General features: G+C 43.6%; 1 protein-coding gene across 2 annotated transcripts in view; it reads right to left on the bottom strand.

Annotated features, from left to right (window-relative positions):
* si:dkeyp-77h1.4 (uncharacterized) overlaps nucleotides 1-21,341 on the bottom strand; it is a 31,611-nt gene that overhangs the window by 9,447 nt on the left and 823 nt on the right. Inside the window, exons 2-12 of one of the 2 annotated variants that reach the window (XR_009789020.1) lie at nucleotides 12,017-12,081; nucleotides 11,283-11,303; nucleotides 10,923-11,192; nucleotides 9,044-9,164; nucleotides 8,355-8,530; nucleotides 7,077-7,219; nucleotides 6,166-6,313; nucleotides 5,903-6,084; nucleotides 4,313-4,405; nucleotides 3,686-4,238; nucleotides 2,133-2,518 (exon numbers count right to left, since the gene is read on the bottom strand). Coding sequence is in view for 1 of the 2 variants with exons in the window: in XM_061776802.1 (XP_061632786.1) it covers nucleotides 2,463-2,518; nucleotides 3,686-4,238; nucleotides 4,313-4,405; nucleotides 5,903-6,084; nucleotides 6,166-6,313; nucleotides 7,077-7,219; nucleotides 8,355-8,530; nucleotides 9,044-9,164; nucleotides 10,923-11,192; nucleotides 11,283-11,303; nucleotides 12,017-12,062 (1,809 nt within the window). In the remaining variant the exon portion in view is untranslated. Of the gene's footprint in view, nucleotides 2,519-3,685; nucleotides 4,239-4,312; nucleotides 4,406-5,902; nucleotides 6,085-6,165; nucleotides 6,314-7,076; nucleotides 7,220-8,354; nucleotides 8,531-9,043; nucleotides 9,165-10,922; nucleotides 11,193-11,282; nucleotides 11,304-12,016; nucleotides 12,082-21,341 lie in introns of both variants that reach the window. The other variant, XM_061776802.1, reaches the window with a different exon arrangement.

The following is a 21,341-nucleotide window of genomic DNA, read 5'->3' on the forward strand; positions in this document are numbered from 1 at the left end:
GGTGGTTGTAGATTTTTAAAATCATGACTACTACTAATTCTATGATACATTTCTTGACATTTTGCACCTCCTAAAGGCCTTTTCACAGTGCACTTGGTTTTCTTGCTGTTCACCGCAGGGCAGGACGCAGGGACGATGGCCCCCATATTTGGAAGTGGTTGCTTACCGGCCTATCAGGAAGTAGCCTGGAGGCTTTTCCCTTTGGTTTGGACATGAAGTAGACTGTCATTTCTCTTGTGACCCAAACTCGAGACACTGGGACACCAGATTTATTATTACTTCCTTCATTTTCTCCATGCTATTTATTGTTCAAGTCGGCCAACATTTTTTACTGTTAGCACTCTGAAATGGCTATGCTGTCTAACGTCACAGCGACGCTGCTCCCGAATCAAACATTTACCAAATGGTGCTGTGACAGCAAATGCCCACATTGCAACACATACGCAATGAATGGGTTAGTTGACAGCTCACTGTGCTGTGCTGAGTGCAGTGTGAAATGGCCTTAAGTTCGATGCCCATAGGGTCCACCCCCAGACCCACAATGCTACGCTACTGCCAGAGGGCACAAGGCAACTGCCAAGGGCAAAGAGTTGTACCTGCTACATGTTTCTGTTGAGGCTCAAATATCTTTACAGGGACTATTATATTGGTCGGGCGGATGCAGTCAAAGCGTCGGTATATAAAATTTCTATATATTTTTTAAAATCATGACTACTGCTACTTCTACTATGAATTTTTCAAATCTTGAAATTTGGTGCCCACAGGGACTGGCCTCCAGCCCCACAGTGCTCGCTGGGAGGGAGTGCAAGGCAACTGATGCAGTCAAGACACTGTTGCAACTCTGAAATTAGCTTTTCGTCAAGATCATAACTACTTTACTATAATTTTTCTTCTATTCAAATTTTGTGGCGCAACAAGCGGCAGTTTGAAATGCTTTCATGCTGACATTGGGAGGAAAATAAAGCAGTTTTCAAGGACGCTAGAAGCAAAGAGCAACAAATATATAACACAACAAAATAGAAAAGAAGCAAATTTCTACTTGGTGTTAACTTACCGTACAAAAAATAAGCGGACCAATCGGCATACTTACAGGAGACGGTGCGGGGTTTAGAAGTCAGCAAAGTAAAACTGGAAGCGTGTAAACAGGTTAGCATTGGGAGCGGTCGCAGCAGTTTTGTGTGAACTGGACAGCATGGCTTCATTAGTTAAATAAAAGCCAAGGAGACTCTCCTGATTGGCTACTACGATGTACTTAATTGCCTTCACCTTTCCAAATAGTTTATCAGTTCAGTGTAAGATTTAATTTGAATAGCAGGCCTTTATCAAGAATTAGGTGCAGTAAAACGAGAATTAGGTGCAGTAAAACACCATCCAATTTTTGTGTCGCATTCCAAAAAATGTGTAATCATCTCGATGTTAATCATACTGTACAACACCGTGCCCTAATCAATTGCCCAATTAAATAATAAACGCTTCCCTTGAATAAACACCCCAATTTTCACATAAAAAAAAAAAAAAGGTAGCAACAGTTATTAATTCATTTTAGAGATGCTAGTGACTAACTGCTGGGCCCATTTGAACTCTGTTGCTAACTAAAACAGCAGCATGGAAACTGCCCCTCAGATGGCTTAAAGTGTTGTGGAGTCGGACACAGTGTTAAAAATTGGTGGAGCTGGCATCTTTGACGCAATGTTTAGTGTGGTCGCTCCGCAATGTTGTGTGCGTTCATGTTAAGCTACTGGGAAATCGCTGCGTTTCTCCCTAATAGTCTTTTTTACTTTTGATTTTAAACTCCAGTTACACTTGACATTAATTGTATTACACTGGTAATATTGTTCATTTCTAAAAGTATGTGACTTGGCTCCATAAAGGTTGGGAAACACTGGTTTAACTATTAAGGGCGCTAGTGTGATTAGTTTTTCTGTGGATGTTATAAAGTTATCTAAAATGTGATTGCATTTCACATCATGTTAACGTGGGATTGACATCACGTTTGCGAGTATTTTTGTTGTTGTTTTGTATATTTTTGCATGCTAGTAAGTACATAGGCATTCCGTGTGTAGGCAGAGTGACGGCGAGGCCAAATTGTTACGATTGATGTAATGAAAAGCACAACTTGGTGTTAGACATACCTTAGGGTGGAGTTTCTACTTGTAAACTCTGCAGTTGCAGTCTGGCAGTTGGAGGGAATTATCAAATAAAAGGCTGCAAGAAATACATAGCTAAGATGTTACGTGGTGGTTATAGGTAGAAAAAATGTGGATGGTTATGTAATGTTCAGCCGTTAGGCCAACCAAGGTCCCAATTCGAGGAAAGGGGGTTTGATTGTCTAAAGTGTATGGCGGGGAACTGTGACGGGGCGTGGTGGGGGCGCAGTCCTCAGGTGGTGATGGTGGTGGAATCTTCATCTCTGTCAGCACCGCTTCATTTGGGATCCACTTCGGGGATTTTGGCGGCGCCACTTACAGAGAGGAACCTCCAATAAGATCAGCTTGATCTGGGCCTGGCTCGGGGGTGCCTGCATTGACAATTTTTATTGTTATTGACGCGAGATGGTTATTTTGTTTTAAATTTGCTTAAAATACCCTGTAAAGTGAACTCAGAGATTTGTTTCTAAATACGTTATACATGTTTGAAGATAATTGCTGAAAACGTGTAAAGACTGAGAACAATGTAGTTTGTAGTACTCAATCCGGCGCGGTGGGCCACGCAACTGTGCGCAAGGGGTGCGTTAGAGCGGTGTTGGTAATACACAGACCAGCGCACCCCGGTGGATCTGAAAGTGGGCGGGCTGTGCCGCTTGTATCAAGTATCTTGTATCAATCAAGTCCGAGTCCCCGCTCCCCCAATAGTGAGAAATTGAACACTTTCGACAGCATCGGCGGTTATGTGGCGCAATTCCGAAATGCAGTTAGCCAGCTAGCTATGCCTACACCCCGAAAATGCACCTTCCCTTTGGATAGTCCACGGGCGTGGCCGCTTTAGAGCGCCTAGTTGTCGGACATGAGTGTATGCATGTCACGCGGAGAAAGATGAAAGAGCGAGGATGGCGCAATTGTATTATTATTTTTTAATTGTCCCACTTGACAGCCAGCATGTGGCCATGGACTTCGAGCGGGTCTGGCCACTTTAGGGCCCCTTGTTGTCGGGTGTGAGTGCATGCGTGTCACACAGAGTGTGGGGAATAATTTTTTTTTTTTTTTAAATCCGACCTGACAGCCAGCATGTGGACAGGGAATTTGCGATAGCGTAGCCACCTTGGAGCGCCTTATTGTAGCGGTGTGGAAAAGCCCCACGACGACCCGCTGGGATATATTTCAGCCACCGGATGATTAAAGATATATTTTCATGGCTCAAACATGTAGATATGTCTAGGCATAAGAAAGATAGTAGCATCCAATTTTCTAGCTCATAGCAGTGCCATTTTATTGACAGTTGAGTGGTGTGTGGTTTCAGCGCATTCAGCAGACACATCACATCATTTGAGAGCTGGGACAATAGCATGATTTATCGCTATTTTGTAGCCTCATTTTACGTACTTAATTATTATTATTATTATTATTATTATTATTATTTAGCCATTCATATTTGACAGGGTTGTTAACAAGACACTTCTCTGTGGTGTGTCAAATTTAGAAGACATTTATTTTCACTTCACAGGGTCTTTAATTGTGCCACCACGTACCATTAAGGATGGGCTCTGTCAGGAACGGAATGTGGTCTTCGGGCGATTGAGGCTCGTAGGGCACACCGGTGGCGGACGAAAACATCTTCTGGGGTTCAGTAGCTGGGGTGGGGGCTTTCGGGGGGGCCGGCTTGGGCTCCAGGCTGTCGGCGGCGGCGGGTTTCGGATCAGCTGGACTCGCCAGACTTTCCGGACTCTTGGTTCCAGGGCTCGAGGCTGGACTAGACTTGACGTGGGCGGGTTTGGGCACATCCAGGTTCACCGACTGGGCAGGGGGTGTCTCGACGGCTTTGGTTTCAGACTTTATTTCCGTAGCCGGTGGAGCACTTGGCTCGGTTTCAGCTACTGGACTGGGCCTTACTTCTTCGGCCGGCGGCGGTGGAGCACTTGACTTAGCTTCCGGGGCGACGGAGATGCTCACGGTCTCCGAGTCGGGGACTTGGTCGGGGGCATCGGTGTCAGTGTCAAGCGGGAGGGCGGTGTTAAAGCCAACACCGGAGTCACTGGTGTCCAGGTTGCCAATACCGACCTCCTTTGAAGAAACCTCCAGACCCTGCGTTCACACAAGCAGCGGGTCACCACACCGGGACGACATTCAAGTGATCCATAGCAGCAGGAATTTCTTACTTTAATGTCCACCTCAGTGCTCTGGGATTTCTCTGTGTTGTCAGCCTGCGAATGCTTGGACTCCTCACTGAGCTTGGTGATGTTCTTGACCACCTGTCAGCACACAAACCGACCATTTTTTTCACTCCTTCATTGTGCGAAGAAAAATACAGTATTCCTCCACGACATCACAGATTTGTTTTTGTGGAACGTCTCGACTTGTCTGTCGCGGAAATACCCTCTATATGGAGAAAATGTGCAAGTTTACAACGACCGATTTGAATGGGTTTTGACAGTTTACAGTGGTACTTTATTCATTACAATGAAATGAAATGCCATTCATCGATTTGTAATCATGTATTTTTTTCATCACATATTTTTAATAAAGAAATATTGCACTGCAATTGTATAAGAATATAATAAAGCATAATAACCCTCGTGAGGAGAAGCGGCTCAGAAAATGGATGGATGGATAATAAATGAATGTGAAGTGTAATGACTGTACGTACTGTTGTAGACGTCTGTTGGATGTGTGCCTTTAAGGGGCGTGGCCTATTGAGTGACGTCAGAAGCCGGAGTCATGCTGGCCAGTAAGTCTGCGTGTGAGCATCTGGGCGTGAGTTGCGGCCTACAGCAGCTCCTTGTGAGTGTTCTCATTTTGCATTTGTCGTTTGTCCCATTCAATAAACCGCTGGAAGAGCATTGGCGACTGTTTAGCTCTACTTGCTAACATGTCAGCGCATCACAGTGCTTTATTTGATCCAGTTTTTTTCACCGTGTACAGTATCTGAAGCGTGTTCATACCTTAAACATTGGCTCTCAACATAAAGCTACGGCTCATGACTCGGAAACCTAATAAATTGGGGCCCTCGGAAGTCAAGGTACCACTGTACTTGCATGAAATCTGATTATTTGAGTCAGGATTAGATTAAAACTTATTTTCATTTCAACAAAGCACTGTACTTAATGTCATGCTTTTACATGTGGGAAAGGAGAGCCACAGTTGCTGACGAACGTCTGTGGCATTTCGAATTCTATGTTGGCATGAAGCGAGCAGACTTTCGTTAGATTAAATTATACGGTTTGGTTGAACATTTTAGTGTTTAAATATACAATGTTTAATTATCTTCTTCTATTTGTTAGTTTACAGTTCAACTCGGAGTGACAAATAAAGGGCTTGAAGCAAGCACACTTCGCCTCTTATTTGTACAATTGTAAGAGTGAGACTTGTTTTCCTTTCCTCAAAGTGATGTTATACAACAGTCTCCCATTTCTTGACTCTCTGAGCGAGTGAGGAAAGGCGCTGAGGAATACTTGAAATAGTGTGTTTTTATCACTTTAAATGTGTTTGAAGTGTGTTGGCGGGGTAATACTATTAAAAAAAGTGTTTTTATATGGTCACGCTATATCACATATTTTCACCTATCGTGGGTGGGTCTGAATCATATCTCCGGCGATAAACTGGGGTTCACTGTATTACTAACAACCTTACTGGTAAAAAAAAGTTTTTTTACCTCATTAAAAATACTACTTTTTGCCACATTTTTCTTCCCCGTGCACAAAGTAAAAGGACATCTCTCGGCATGTCAGTCGAGCACTGGCGCGTCCAACCTGTCTGAAGGCCTCCCCCTCGTCCTCCTTGCCAGCGTTCTGGGCAATCTTCTCCAAGGCGGCTGCCCTCTTGGCCCTCTTCTGAACTTTGATCAGGCAGGACAGCAGGCAGGCCAGAAGGAGGAAGACCAGCAGGCTCAGCAAGGCGATGATGGCCACGTAGATGGAGTCCAGCTTGTAGGCTGCCAAAGCACACACACACATACAATTGAAATAACCCAAATGACCTTCATTTGACTCGTTGGTCATGTTTTCCCTCTTACGTTTGAGTTTCATGTGGAAGATAGACACAGGGAATCCCTGTAGGTCGGTGACTTTGAACAGGCCTTCATCAGAGCGCTTGACCTTATCCAGAAAGACCAGAGAACCCGCCGTGGATAGCCGACCTTCAAAGCCTAGCTTTGTTTGGGCCTACAATCAAAGAATATATGCATGTATTCATAAATAAATAAACTCACAGGGCACAATGTTAGGTACAATCTAATCACATCCAATACTACAATTTACGTTATTTTCAAAGTACTGCAACTATTACCTGTAATATGACTTGGAGAATAAATTTCAATCTAAACAAGAAGGTAAAAAAAAAAAAGATACAGCGGTGCCTCTTTGACTTACAATTTTAATTCGTTTGTTAATTCAAAATACTCTCAAATCATCTTCATCTCTCAAGAAATGAATGGAAATGCCATTAATGCCTCCCACTCCCCCATAAAACATTCACAAAAAATTCTAAAAAAAAATTTCCCCCATAGTATTGTATTTTGTAAAAACATACAGCAATAACATAATTAAATAAAATTTAAAGACTTAAACAGTTTGTGCAACATGATCTCATGCTTTTTATTCATTGTGCGGCTCCTTCTGGTGTGTGGGCCTTGGCCACCAGAGAGCATACATATACTAGATACGAAGAAGACGGTCACAACTTCTCAGTAAGCCGCAGTAATATAAGTTATTATTCGCAGAGGATAAAGAATACAGTATATGCCTGTGAGTATTCTTATATTGTCTGTCCACATATTTTTCATCAAAGGCTGGTGGTAACTTAATTTTTTCACACAAACTCACGACAAAAAAAAAAGGTGTGAGCAACGGCTCGTATCTTAAAAAAAAACGTGTAAGTCGGGTCACTCGTCGAGATAGTCGAGATACCCCTGTACCTAATGCTTACATCGGTGAATTCTCCTTGATCCAGGAGTAGGCGCAGTTGGTGGTCCGTGTCTGCGCTGTAGTAGAGGTGCACCAAGGAACTGTTGAACATTAGGTTGATCTTCAGGCGTTCGCCGTGATGCAGGCTGACAAAGTACTGGTGCTCTGAGGAGGTACACACACAATATCAGTAAATGAGTAAATCACATCCCTCCAAGAAGCCATTGGAGGCTAATTGGAGAGATGGCTTAAGTATTTAAAGAAGAAATATATATATATATATATATATATATATATATATATATATATATATATATATATATACTCAAGTTAAAATAAAAATAAATGTAAATAATCACAGTAAAAGTAGAAGTATTGATGCAACTCCTTTCCTCACGTACTGTATAAGTAACTAGTAGTACTGAGAAGAAATAAAAGTGTGGTGTTCTAAAGTGTCCTTATTGGAAGTACAATAATCCCTCGTTTATCCAAGGAGATAGGTTCCGGACCCCCCTGTCATATATATATATATATATATATATATATATATATATATATATATTATTTTTTATTTAAAGCAGTATGAACCTCCCCCAGTTATCTAATCTATCTCTAACTTCATCTAATGTTCCCCACACTCCTCTTCACCTCGACTGTACTCTTATAAACACTTTTTAACCTTTTAAACTGTTAAACATACAGTAACGCACAGTAGTACTGTACATTATGTCCATTTTATTCCTTTTATAGTTTTTACAGTTTTAATGTTAAGGCTAGGAAGTATTTATTTTACCACAAAAAAATCATACACTCAAAATCCCGTGATATGGCAAATTATGCCTGATACGAATATGAAAAAAAAAAACCTGCAATACACTGAATCTGCAATAGGTGAACCGCGACAAAGTGAGGGAACACTGTACTGTAGTATTCGCGCGTTTGAGCTGTGCCTTTAAGGGGCGTGGCCCAGTGAATGACATCAGGAACTGGAGACGGATGGCCGCTTAGTTTGCGTGTGAGTGGCTGGGTTTGAGTTGTGGCCTACTGCAGGTCCTTGCACATGTTCTCATTTTGGATTTGCGTGTTTGACAGTTTGTCCCATTCAATAAATGGCTGAAAGTGCATCGGCGAGTGTCCATGAACGCTCGTGAATCGAAAAACTTAAGTTGCGGCACTCTTAAATCAAGCTACCACTGTATCTGTTTTCAAATGTAGCGAGTAAAATGAAAAATAAATACTCAAGAAAAGTGCACCTGAAAAATCTACTCAAGTACAGGAATCCAATGGTTTTGTTGCTCACCAATGACTTGAAGACAGATTTTGATCCGGATGGCGCCCGGAGCGTCCCTCACAGTGTAGCTGCCATCGTCGGCCCCCGTCACCGACCTCAGGACCACATGGTTGTCGCTAACGCTAATGCGACCCCGGTGGCTGTCCCGGGCGATGCCCGTGCTCGTCAGCAGCACCAGGGCCGGTCTAGGGAGAAAAGGTTGCTTTGAAAATATATTGTACGCACTCAGCTGCAACTTCATTAGGCATGCCTGCGCAAGCAAATAGGATCCAAAACAAAAACCTGAATAGTTTTTTGTTTTCCTCAAATATTTTCAAATGTATTTACTTTTTGATTGTAAAAAATATGACTTCATTGTTCTAACAGTACATTTTTTTCTCATAGAAAAATAATAATCCATGTCATTTTATAATATCATCATAATTTGTATTGTTTCTTGTGTGAAATCTAAATGTCTTGCGATGATGAATTTGGAGGTTTTGCTAGTTGTAAACTACATCATCATTTTAGCAGAAAAAATTAAATCACTAAAACATGTCACTCTAGGTATAGTAAATCTATAAAATATGATTGTCACTTTTTCTAATTGAACTACTGAAACTGAAATTTTCCACGATATTTTGATTTATCGAAATGCACCTCGTAAATAGATCATGTCATTTGTACTTAATGACGTGTCCATGCATCTGCGGGTATACCTGGATGTCAAGTTGGCCTCCTCCGCACTGGACCTGTGCTCCAGAGTGATGGGTGGCGTCACCCCCACCAGCGGAATCTGGTAGTTTTCTCCGTATTTCACCGTCTGCTCGTTGTAGCAATCTGGGAGCGGTACAAGCAAAGTAGTTTGAGAGAGAAAAATAGTGGTGGGAAGTAAAAGTACAAATACTGACAAATACTGTACTTACTGTAAGTAGATTTTGACTCAAATATTTTTTCCTGACAGCTTTTTACTTTGACTCTCCACATTCGAAAACGAAACGTCTGTATTTTACACTTGTCAAAATAGGCTTGTTCAGTGTTGTACCTGACCAAGTTCAATGAACGAAAGTTCATGAACTCGTTCCTATTTTGTGCGAACGTGAACTGAACTTTCATTTCAGTTCATTTCTGCCTGATGAACGTAATTGAGAACGGCGTCAAAGAACGGTTTTCGAACGAATGTTCATTTAGTTTAAGGACAATGTTCCTCAACGTACAATTGCGAGGAACTTAGGGATTTGATCACCTACGGTCCATAATATAATCAAAAGGTTCAGAGAATCTGGAGAAATCACTGCACGTAAGCGACAAGGCCCAAAACCAACATTGAATGCCCGTGACCTTCGATCCATCTGGCGGCACTGCATCAAAAACCGACATCAATGCGTTTTTATTTATGTTTAACACAACGTCCCGACTTCATTGGAATTGGGGTTGTATAAAATATAAAAAGAACAGATTGTCAAGAACTGAGGGAGCAGTGATCCAGAAATATGGGGCTGGGACTCGGAGGGGGGAAAATCAGCAGCACAGCAGGGAAGCACAGGAAGAAAGGAGAGTGGGCTTTTGCTTAAAGAGCTGCATAATCACAGGCTGGCGGCAGCACTCGGAAGACACACAGTAAACATACAAAGCTCGTCATCAGCTGGCAACGCACAGCGGGCTACATATGCCGCACAACACACACATTACGCCAATGTACTCGCCTTTGAGCCATGCTTGCATTCATTTCATTTCATTTTTTTACATCTTGAAGGATTTGCTGAGTCATGAAACTTTAAGTGCAATTGAACCCTGAATATATCCTCATTGAGGAATTGTCAGTGGGATTAGACCTTGATTTGACAGGGTTTTTCTTATTATTTTCCGTATTTTTTTTATCCTCCCCAAAAAACCCAGTTTTTCTTTTTGTATTAAAAAAAACAATTATGTAAACATTTATTTACTATTCATTGATTTAATATTCTTTTATACTATTCATAATGAACAATTGCCCAAAGGAAAAATACTTATTAAAACAGTTTTTAAGTTTTTATCCCCCCTCAAATTTGTTTAAAAAAAAGATAAATCATAAACACATGAAGCATTTCAACTTATCAAGTTTTGGTTTAAAAACAAATCTAGAAAAATTAAGCTAATTTAACTTTTGTGGGTTTTTTTTGTTTGTTACTGTATATTGTAAGTTAATACTGTATGTTGCTATGGCAGCATCCTAAAGAACAACTGTCCAATTAAAAGCATGTATCTCAATGGTTATATTTAAAAAACAATAATAATAATAATAATAATACTGATTTGTGGTTTGGATATTAATTGAAAAAAATTTGTATTCATGCAACACTTCAAATTTTTTACTTTTTTGTATCCTGTAAATATATAATGATTTGTTACTATGTGAGGAACCCAATTGTCCAAAAAGTAGCATGTATCTCCGAGTTTTTATCCAAACCGGCTTCTTCTTTTTTTCTTTTTTTTTTTTTTTACATTTTAGGTGAAAATAAATCAAATCACAAAATATAGACATACTGTACATGTTTTTCATTGTTTTTAACCTGGTAAAATAAAAACAGTACTGTACAATGCTGGTGTATCCGGTACCTCGAACGAAGAGGTTGATAGTCCGTTCGTCCTCGGGGTTGTCGGGGTTCTTCACCGTGTACACGCCCTCGTCCCCCTCGCTCAGCGAGTTGATGACCAGGTGGCTGAGGTGCTTGTTCATCTTGGCCCTGTTGCCCACTACCAGGCCGCCTCGCATCAGGACCACTTCGCGTGAGCGCGGGGCCGGGCGAAAAGTCACCTCCAGCCCGCGTGCGTGCAGCAGGATGTGGAAATCCTCGCCGAGGAACAGTGTTATGGTTTCCTCGTTGACTGCAGGGGGGATGAGGAGGACGAGTCATATTAGTGGGACAGCACGGAAGGACGCAAAGAGGGTGCTGCGATCATTTACTGTATACTCACCCTTGCCAGACACTGACACAACTGCAAATACAAGGAAAAGAAAATATGAATCAATTAGTGCTAGGTGACAGTCTGACAACACCACCCTTTAACTTTTTCCTTGGCTTTTCTCCTTGATGTTTATTCAACATGTGAAGAGAAGAAGAATATACCAGGGTTTAACCTATTTATCGGTCGACCAATTATATCGACTGATATAAGCCCTTTTCAAAATAATCAAAATCGGCCATAGTTTTGCTGGTGAAGATTTGTTTTCTGTAGTTGACTATAATGTGGATCGCACAGTTGATGACTGGTCAGCACACCTGCCTCACACTTCTGAGGTTGTGGGTTCAAATCCAGGGTCCAGCCTTTCTGTGTGCAGTTTGCGTGTTCTCACTGTGCCTGTGTGTGTTTTGTTCGTGTACTCCATTTTCCCACCACATTCCAAAAACAAGGACGATGTGTTAATTGAACACTCTAAAACACTCTGTGAGTGTTAATGTTTGTTTGTTATGCGCCCTGCGATTGGTTGGTGACCAGTTCAAGGTATACCCCGCCTCATACACAGTCAGCTGAGATAGGCTCCAGCACACCCGCAACCCTAAGATGTGAGGATGAGCGGTACAGAGAATGGATGGATGGATGACGGCAAGAGTTTGACCAAGGAGGAGATTAATTCTATTCCCATTTGTCATTTGGGGGAAAAGGACCATAAAGGTTCTACTGTCATGTGAATTCTGTCCCCTTCCTACCTGTTGCAAGCAGGACGGTGAGCGTGAACACGCAGGTTGTCCTCATTGTGGCTGCTTTTTTCAACCTGGAGAGACAAAACGAGAGAAAATGTAACTACAATTCTGCCTTTATAAAGATAATAATGCTCAGAGAGGTATCCATTTGACAAGGTTTTAAATTGTGTTTTTATGGAGCATTTAATTCATGAATTATCCTTCATATCCAGCTTCCTACGAATAAGCCAAATGGGGCATTGTGGTGGAATTCTTTTGACTTGCAAGACACAGTCGTTGTCCTGAATTGTCTTACTAGTGAGGACCCAGAGCGTGCTAGTATATAGACCTTAAGCTGCATATCAGCGATATCAAATAAATACTCAATAAATGCACTAGGTGACAACTTCGTGCTACAAGCCAAGTGCTAGTTGTTAAGTAGTAGAATTTTACAGTCTAATGTCACATGTAGACAATTTTATAACGCACCTGCTGGTTTGGACCTATTTCCCATCATTAACTACATTTCCCATCATTCCCCCAGAATGACAGACACAGACACACACACACACACACACACATTACTCACAAATGTAATGTGCAGCCGCACATATTGCACATACCAGAAACCTCCACTGCCAACGGCTTTCCATAGTAATTTGCACTGCTCTGCATCACACTGAGAGCAATTGTTGAGACGATTTTGCCCCTCTCCTGAGCTAAATAAAGGACACCAAAACATGAGGCGCAGCTCTCAGTATGATGCAGTCCACCGCACATCGCAGACGGGCAACACCTCTCATGCTTATTCATGGCAAACATGACAGATGGCGGGTCAAGAGACGGCGAGCCGCATTGTAAGTGCATTAAACTGCTCACTAGTGAAGGGGAAAAGCAGGTCCCTTTATCTATCAATAGCCTTCGCCACCCGCTATTGATTTGTATTTTTTTTCTTCTAACGATTCACAACAGAATAATTCCTAACTCAGACTTGTCTTGCTCTCCAATAGGAAGCCAGCATATACTGTCAAAACCATTACCGTGACAGCCTCGCAGACGACACCCGATTAAAGGCACAACCGAAGGGTATTACAGTGATGTTAACCGCTTTCCTCTGCAGCACTGACACACACGAAGCCAAAAACATCCCTAGATGTGTGCGCCTGTGTGTGTGTGTGTGTGTGTGTGTGTGTGTGCAAAAAGAGAGCTTTAGCTGCAGTTTTCCCTCGCAAAAGAAGACCAGGAGGAAAACGGCAAGTGTTTTACTCAGCAGTCATGAAGCGTGATGTCGCCAGGACAACAAGGCCTATTTTCACAGGACATGACAAAGCATCGTCTATATTCACTCACCGGCAGTGGCGGATGGTGCATTTGGTACTTGGGGCATCAGAAGGGAGTTACCTGACTTAATCCACCTCTTAATACCACCACTACTAAGGTCGTTATTATCGAAACCATCAATACTATGCAAAAATGATACCTCACAATGTCTAGCTTTTCTGGAAAAGTGTGCCTTGAAAATTGATTTTAAAGCATGTCCAGATCCAGATCACTACAGTCAAATTTCACAGTTCTGAGGACCGTGGTTCAAATCCCGGCCCCGCCTGCGTGGAGTTTCCATGTTCTCCCCGTGCCTGCGTGGGTTTTCTCCGGGTACTCCGGTTTCCTCCCACATCCCAAAAACATGCAGGGTAGGTTAATTGAAGATTATTTGCCCTTAGGTGTGAATGTGAGTGTGAATGGTTGTTTGTTTATATGTGCCCTGCGATTGGCTGGCGACCAGTTCAGGGTGTACCCCCCCCCCCCCCCCCCCACACACACACACACACACTACTATACTACACCTGTGAGGTGGATGGGTTATTTCGGCAAAGTAGAAATGCTCACTTACACCGATTTATGAACAATATTTGAGAGAAATGGGCCTTTTTTGTACATAGAAAATGTCTGTGTGTTGAGCTCATGAAAAATGGGAGCAAAAACCAAAGTGCTGCGTTTATATTTTTGTTCAGTGTATCAATGACATTTAGTCTCATACAGTATAACAAAGTCTCAGATGGACCACTTGCGTTACCTCTGCTCCCCTACACCTTGCCCCTCCCCCCTTTGTGTCGTGTCATCGTTTACGCCGGCCGAGGCTGTGCTGTGACACCTCAGTGAACACAAGACATGCAAAGCGTACAAAAGCGTCCACTGATGCGCCACGCCGTCAAGTTGCACAGCGCGAGCGCACACAAAATAACAAAACCATCTGGCCTCTTTGCCTCTCTCCCTACATGCATGTATGCAATCCTTTGCTCTCCATCCTTCCACTGCACTTCTTCCTCCTCCTCCTCCTCCGTGTCACCTGTTCACCATTATTCGTGCTCCCTATCTCAGTGAATCTTCCTCCTCTTTTTTTTTCTTACGTAACGTCAGCCACTGCATCTCGCTGTGGAATCAAAGTCGTCCTCTGTGCTCCTTCACACTCGGCAAGGTCAGGCAGGTCTTTGTCCGAGAAGCGGAAATGCTTTTTAGTGACTGCTGATGAGTGTGTGTGTGTGTGTGTGTGTGTGTGTGTGTGTGTGTGTGTGGGTGTCTCTGTGGTCACACAAAGCTTGTTTGTCTGGAACCCTCATCTTTCACTTTCACTTATTTTCTCACAACCATGCAACAAAAAGTGAAGAACTGCGTGCACCCGACTCTGAGTAGTCCCCTTGTGTTGACTACTAAATCAATCATTGAGGATTCTGCCTTTTGTGTGGAATTGATTTATGACTTGGGTCTCGGAGCAACTGAGGCAACCAGCAGAGAGCAGAAGCTGCGTTTGGAATCATTCCCAATCCACCACATAGCGGCCTGTATATAGTAGGGGTTGAACCGATTAGTCAACTACTTTACTACTCCAGATTGGAGTTTAACACTTGAAGTTGACGAATTGCTACTTCTCTGTTATTGGCAAGCCGGTCTGTAAATTGGCCATTTTACAGAAAACTTTGGACTCGCCCATCTACTGCCGTCGCTGGACTGTAAGCTCTGTGGAGCAGCGAAATGGAGATGGAGTTTCACTTCGCGCCACACCCTCGTTCCTCGACGCCAGTGTCGTGTTCTTAAGAGTAGCGGCGATCGGAGTAGCCGAAGCAAGCGAGGCTAACCCCTATTCTCATCCGCAGTCAAATTTGTTTTCTACTTTTTAAACCGCACGGACATATAAAGACTGTTTTGCGTCATCGGGCGTACATTTCGCTGGTCCACAAAGAACTATATTCCAGTGCGAGCATCACACGGATGAGTCTAAAGTCTTCTGTAAATTGGCCGACTGGTTGACAAGACGCCAAAACGCGTGATTAGTGGACTTCAAGCTTTAAACATCAATGCAGAGTAGAAAAGTCGACTTGTTGACTAATTGGTTTAACCCATAGTATGTACTTAGTTTTTAAGGGCATTGTTCGGTCCTAATTCAGTATAGTAATGGAACAAAATGAAATGGGGGGGGGGGGGGGGGGGGGGGTGGAATCATCTTGAACCAGATCTGATTTAACAACATTTAAAATTAAACAAAGGGTTGCCACACTGCTCCTCCTTAATCTGAGATTGAACTTCCCGACGGACACTCCTCTCCTGCACCCGTGAAAAGACCCTACCTGAGGAGGCTGAGGAGTGTGATCCCCCTGTAGATGGAACACACCCTCTGGTCCCCCTTTTTAAAAAGTCTGCCAACCCCAGTCTGCCAATCCAGAGGCACTGTCCACGCGATGTTGCAGAGGCGTGTCAACCAGGACAGCCCTACAACATCCAGAGCCTTGAGGAACTCCGGGCGAATCTCATCCACCCACGGGGCCTTGGCACCGAGGAGCTTTTTAACCACCTAGGCGACCTCAACCCCAGAGATAGGAGAGCCCGCCTCAGAGAACTCTGCTCCCTCTTGGGAAGGCGTGTCAGTGGAATTGAGGAGGTCTTCGAAGTATTCTCCCCACCAGCTCACAACGTCCCGAGTCGAGGTCAGCAGCGCCACATCCCCACTATACACAGTGTTGATGGTGCACTGCTTCCCCCTCCTGAAACGCCGGATGGTGGACCGGAATTTCCTCGAAGCCGTCCAGAAGTCTTTCTCCATGGCCTCACCGAACTCCTCCCATGCTCGAGTTTTTGCTTCAGCGACCACCAAAGCTGCATTCCGCTTGGCCAACCGGTACCCATCAGCTGCCTCAGGAGTCCCACAGGCCACAGGACTCCTTCTCCAGCTTGACGGCATCCCTCACCGTTGGTGTCCACCAAGGGGTGGGGGAAATGCCGCCACAATAGGCACCAACCACATTACGGCCACAGCTCCGGTCGGCCGCCTCAGTGATGGAGGTGCGGAACATGGTCCACTCGGTCTCGATGTCCCCCGCCTCCGCCGGAACATGAGCAAAGTTCTGTCGGAGGTGGGAGTTGAAACTCCTTCTGACAGGGGATTCCGCCAGACGCTCCCAGCAGACCCTCACAATACGTTTGGGCCTGCCACGTCGGACCGGCATTTTCCCCCACCATTGGAGCCCACTCACCACAGTGATCAGTTGAAAGCTCCGCACCTCTCGTCACCCGAGTGTCCAAGACATGCGGCCGCAAGTCGGATGACACGACCACAAAGTCGATCATCGAACTGCAACCTAGGGTGTCCTGGTGCCAAGTGCACGTGTGGACACCCTTATGCTTGAACATGGTGTTTGTTATGGACAATCCGTGATGAGCACAGAAGTCCAATAACAGACACCGCTTGGGTTCTGATCGGGGGGGGCGTTCCTCCCAATCACGCCCTTCCAGGTCTCACTGTCATTGCCCACGTGAGCATTGAAGTCCCCCAGCAGAACGATCGAGTCCCCACCGGGAGCGCTCTGCAGCACCCCCTCCAAGGACTCCAAGAAGGGTGGGTACTCTGAACTGCTGTTTGGTGCATAGAAACAAACAACGGTCAGGACCCGTTCCCCCACCCGAAGGCAGAGGGAGGCTACCCCTCTCATCCACCGGGGTGAACCCCAACGTACAGGCGCCGAGCCGGGGAGCAATAAGTATACCCACACCTGCTCTGCGCCTCTCACCGTGGGCAACTCCAGAGTGGAAGAGAGTCCAACCCCTCTCGAGAGGACTGGTACCAGAGCCCAAGCTGTGTGTGGAGGCGAGTCCGACTATAACTAGTCGGAACTTCTCGACCTCACACACCATCTCGGGCTCCTTCCCTGCCAGAGAGGTGACATTCCACGTCCCTAGAGCCAGCTTGTGTAGCCGGGGATCGGATCACCAAGGTCCCCGCCTTCGGCCACCACCCAGCTCGCACTGCACCCGACCCCTCTGGCCCCTCCCACAGGTGGTGAGCCCATGGAAAGGGGGACCCACGTTACCCTTTCGGGCTGGGCCCCATGGGTGCAGGCCCGGCCACCAGGCGCTCGCCTTCGAGCCCCACCTCCAGGCCTGGCTCCAGAGGGGGGCCCCGGTGACCCGCGTCCGAGCAAGGGAAACTTGAGTCCATTTTTTGTCGTCATCATAAGGGGTCTTTGAGCCGTGCTTTGTCTGGTCCCTCACCTAGGACCTGTTTGCCATGGGCCGTGGAACAGTGGACCAGCTCTACACCCTTGACAGGGTCCTCAAGGGTGCATGGGAGTTCGCCCGACCAGTCTACATGTGTTTTGTGGACTTGGAGAAGGCGTTCGACTGTGTCCCTCAGGGGTCCTGTGGGGGGTGCTTCGGGAGTATGGGTTACCGAACCACCTGATACGGGTTGTTCGGTCCCTGTATGACCGGAGTCAGAGTTTGGTCCAGATTGCCGGCAGTAAGTCGGACTCGTTTCCGGTGAGGGTTGGACTCCGCCAAGGCTGCCCTTTGTCACCGATTCTGCTCATAACTTTTATGGACAGAATTTCTAGGCGCAGGCGAGGCGTAAAGGGGGTCCGGTTAGGTGGCCTCAGTATTGCATCTCTGCTTTTTCCAGATGATGTGGTTCTGTTGGCTTCATCAAGCCGTGACCTCCGACTCTCACTAGAGCAGTTCGCAGCTGAGTGTGAAGCGGCTGAGATGAGAATCAGCACCTCCAAATCTGAGTCCATGGTCCTCAGTCAGAAAAGGGTGGTGTGCCCTCTCCAGGTCGGGGATGAGATCCTGCCCCAAGTGGAGGAGTTCAAGTATCTTGGGGTCTTGTTCACGAGTGAGATGAGATGGCTGGGGCATCTGATTCTGATGCCTCCCGGACGCCTCCCTGGTGAGGTGTTCCGGGCACGTCCCACTGGGAGGAGACCCCGGGGACGACCCAGTACACGCTGGAGAGAGTACATCCTTCGGCTGGCCTGGGAACGGAAGAGCTGGATGAAGTGGCTGGGGAGAGGGAAGTCTGGGCGTCCATGCTAAAGCTACTGCCCCCGCGACCCGACCTCAGATAAGCGGTAGAAAATGGATGGATGGACAAAGGGTTACTTAATATTATTTTAGATAGCGTATCGGCTATGTACTGTATATAGCAGGCAAGTCCAAAGTTTCCTATATGGAACACAATGTAATAACGGACAGTTTGATGAAGAGAAACATGCGCAGGACTCCCACCATTACAACAACTACATTCAACGTAATGGTGAGTGGTATTTGTTTCTATGCCTGTTCATCAAAATATGTCTTTTCGTGAAACCCGTCCATGGCAACGAAAGGTTTGGGACCGCTGTCCTGTGCTGAAAACATATCAACGACGTCATCAGTTCATCGACTTGGACTCAACTTTCATCACATTATAGTCGACTACAAAAACTCTTTAGTCGTTAAACCCCAGCTATATAGTAGTTTGAAGTACTGTTTGAATGTGTAGTGAGTATAGGCTAGGACGGACTTCCCATACCACAGGCAGTAGCCCCAAGATTTCCAGGGGCCCCAAAGTGTCTCATCAAAACAAATTACTAAAGTTTTCTTTGATTTAAAACACTGATTATTAAGTTTGAATTCACATGTATAAAAACACATCAAAATACTTAATCTATCATGATCGATCCAAGACCTCCAACCCTCCTTCTCATGCAATGCGCTATTCCATGTATGAAATATTATAATAATATCAAATTTATGTTATTCTCGTATAATTTAGAGTGTTTGATATTACGGCAGTCTTTTTTATCGTAACATTGACTTTATTCTTGTATAATTGAGGATATTTTTCTCATAAATAATAAAACTTTATTCTAAAAAAAAATTTTGTCTTCATGACAGTCTTGTAAAAAACTGTTTTTATAGCATTATTACAACTTTTTCTTGAATAGTTGAATAATTTTATTTTCGTGAAATACAAATAGACATTTTTACTTTTTCTCATATTTAATTTTTTTGAAAAATTGTCTCTCATTCCTCCCAATAAGACAACTTTATTCTCATATAATTAAAAAAATATTCTCTCAAGGTTTTTCTTATCGTAACATTACAACTTTATTCTCCCAAAATATTTTCTTGCAATATGACTTTAAAAAAAAAATCTACCACAATACTGATTTTATTCTCAGAATATTATGAATTTATTCCCAAAACATTTTATTTGACTTTCTTCCCCTCATAATATTCAGGTATTTATTTATTTTTTTCTGGGGTGGGGGCGATCTCCTTATATCCAAACATATAAGTTTACTCTCCGATAATAAAAAAATAATTCCTTTTCTAGTAAAGTATAGAGTCTGTCTTATTTATGACTTATTTATGATCCTTTGTTTTCTTTTCAGTGTTCCCTTCATATTTCCTAAGATTCCCCTCCACCCATATTCTATCAAGTGAGTTTAGCACCATGATGCTCATCCTTGTGGTCCAACGTGGACGATGGAGGAAGGAAAGAAGTGGTGGGCTCAAGGTTCATTTATGGCAAGCTAACGAGGCCGGCAAGCCGACTGGCTGTGAAAGTGATGAACTAAAGGATGAGACAGGCTCCTTGCACCTGTCACATTCTCTCAAATCATAGAGGAGGAGGAGGAGGAAGAGGAGGAGGAGGAGGAGGATGAAGACGGCTCGCTTAACACAACGCGTTATTGACAAAGGTGTCATCTGGGGCTCTGTGAGTAGTCAATAATCAGTTATTCTCAAAGTGTGGTATGAGTACCACTAATGGAACGTGAGCTCCCTCTAGTGGTACGTGAAAGGATCACTGCCTAAGTACAGTTCAGTTGTATTTCACTTTTAAGTATCATTTGCATTAAATCTTTCAGAGCTGTTCATCAACATTTATTTAGGTACAATGTTTATTTAACTTTAATGCGCAATACAATTTAATTGAGTTATTATTTATCTACTGGCATTCAATCTTTCAGAGCGGTTTATAAACATTTATCTAGGTACAATGTTTATTTAACTTTTATGTGCAATACAATTTAATTGCATTATTAAGTACAGTACTTTTTTTTTTTTTTAAATCCTAAATTTAAGAGCAGTGTTAATTTTCTTACTGTGCCTAATGTTACAGTGGCGTACAATTGTATTAAAAACGCTTTCTCTGTTTCAATGAAGCGTTAGGCCGAAAACGTTTGGGAACCACCGGTCTTTTTAATGTAGCGTTGCTAGTTGCTAGGTTTGCAGGTTGTTTCTGCAGTGATGGCGACACAGTCAGGCAGGGGAGAGGCCAAGATGGCGCTTCTTCTCAGCTAATGGACGCTGCTAAGCCTTTTAACTGTTCGTTATAGAAAAACACAGAGGCTCCCCTTTGATGAGGACACGTGTGATGAACATTACTCTTAATGTATTCGTCTTATGGACATTTGCCTTGAGTGTGAGGGCTCTCACTTGTCACTTTATTCGGTATGCTTGCAAGTCTGCCTTTGCAAACATGATGTAAACATTTTGTTCAATAGGGTAGTAGTATTGGTGGGAGAGATGACTCGAGTTGTCAGTGCAGACACGCCATTAAACAATGCAGGCGTGCCTTTTTTTGTGGATGCATGCATGAGTGTCGTTCGGAGTGGTAGAAAAGTGCGCTGCATCATATTGAGAGCTGTTCCTATTATTTTGACCCTCCCATGATTGAGTGTCCAAACACATTTTAATTAGAAATTTTAAAAAGAAAATGTTCAAAAGAGCAACCGATTTTACTTTAGAAACACTTTTTAAGGTATCATTTTTTTTTAATTAAAAATAATTATATTGAAATGATATTAAAAATAGCCATAACAATATAGCTAAACAGGCCAATATAATTCATTTAAAATTTTTAAACATAGAAACATATATTTTGAATTTATGATTTTTTTAAATTGAAGAATAATTACATTTAACAACTACATCCAAAAAATATAAACAGGCTATAATATTTTATTAAAAATGTTAAACAGGGCAGCCAATTTGAGTTATAATTTTTAAAAATTAAAAGTAAAATAATTATATTAAT

This window comes from Phyllopteryx taeniolatus, chromosome 6, assembly GCF_024500385.1.
Source record: "Phyllopteryx taeniolatus isolate TA_2022b chromosome 6, UOR_Ptae_1.2, whole genome shotgun sequence".
NCBI lineage: Eukaryota > Metazoa > Chordata > Actinopteri > Syngnathiformes > Syngnathidae > Phyllopteryx > Phyllopteryx taeniolatus.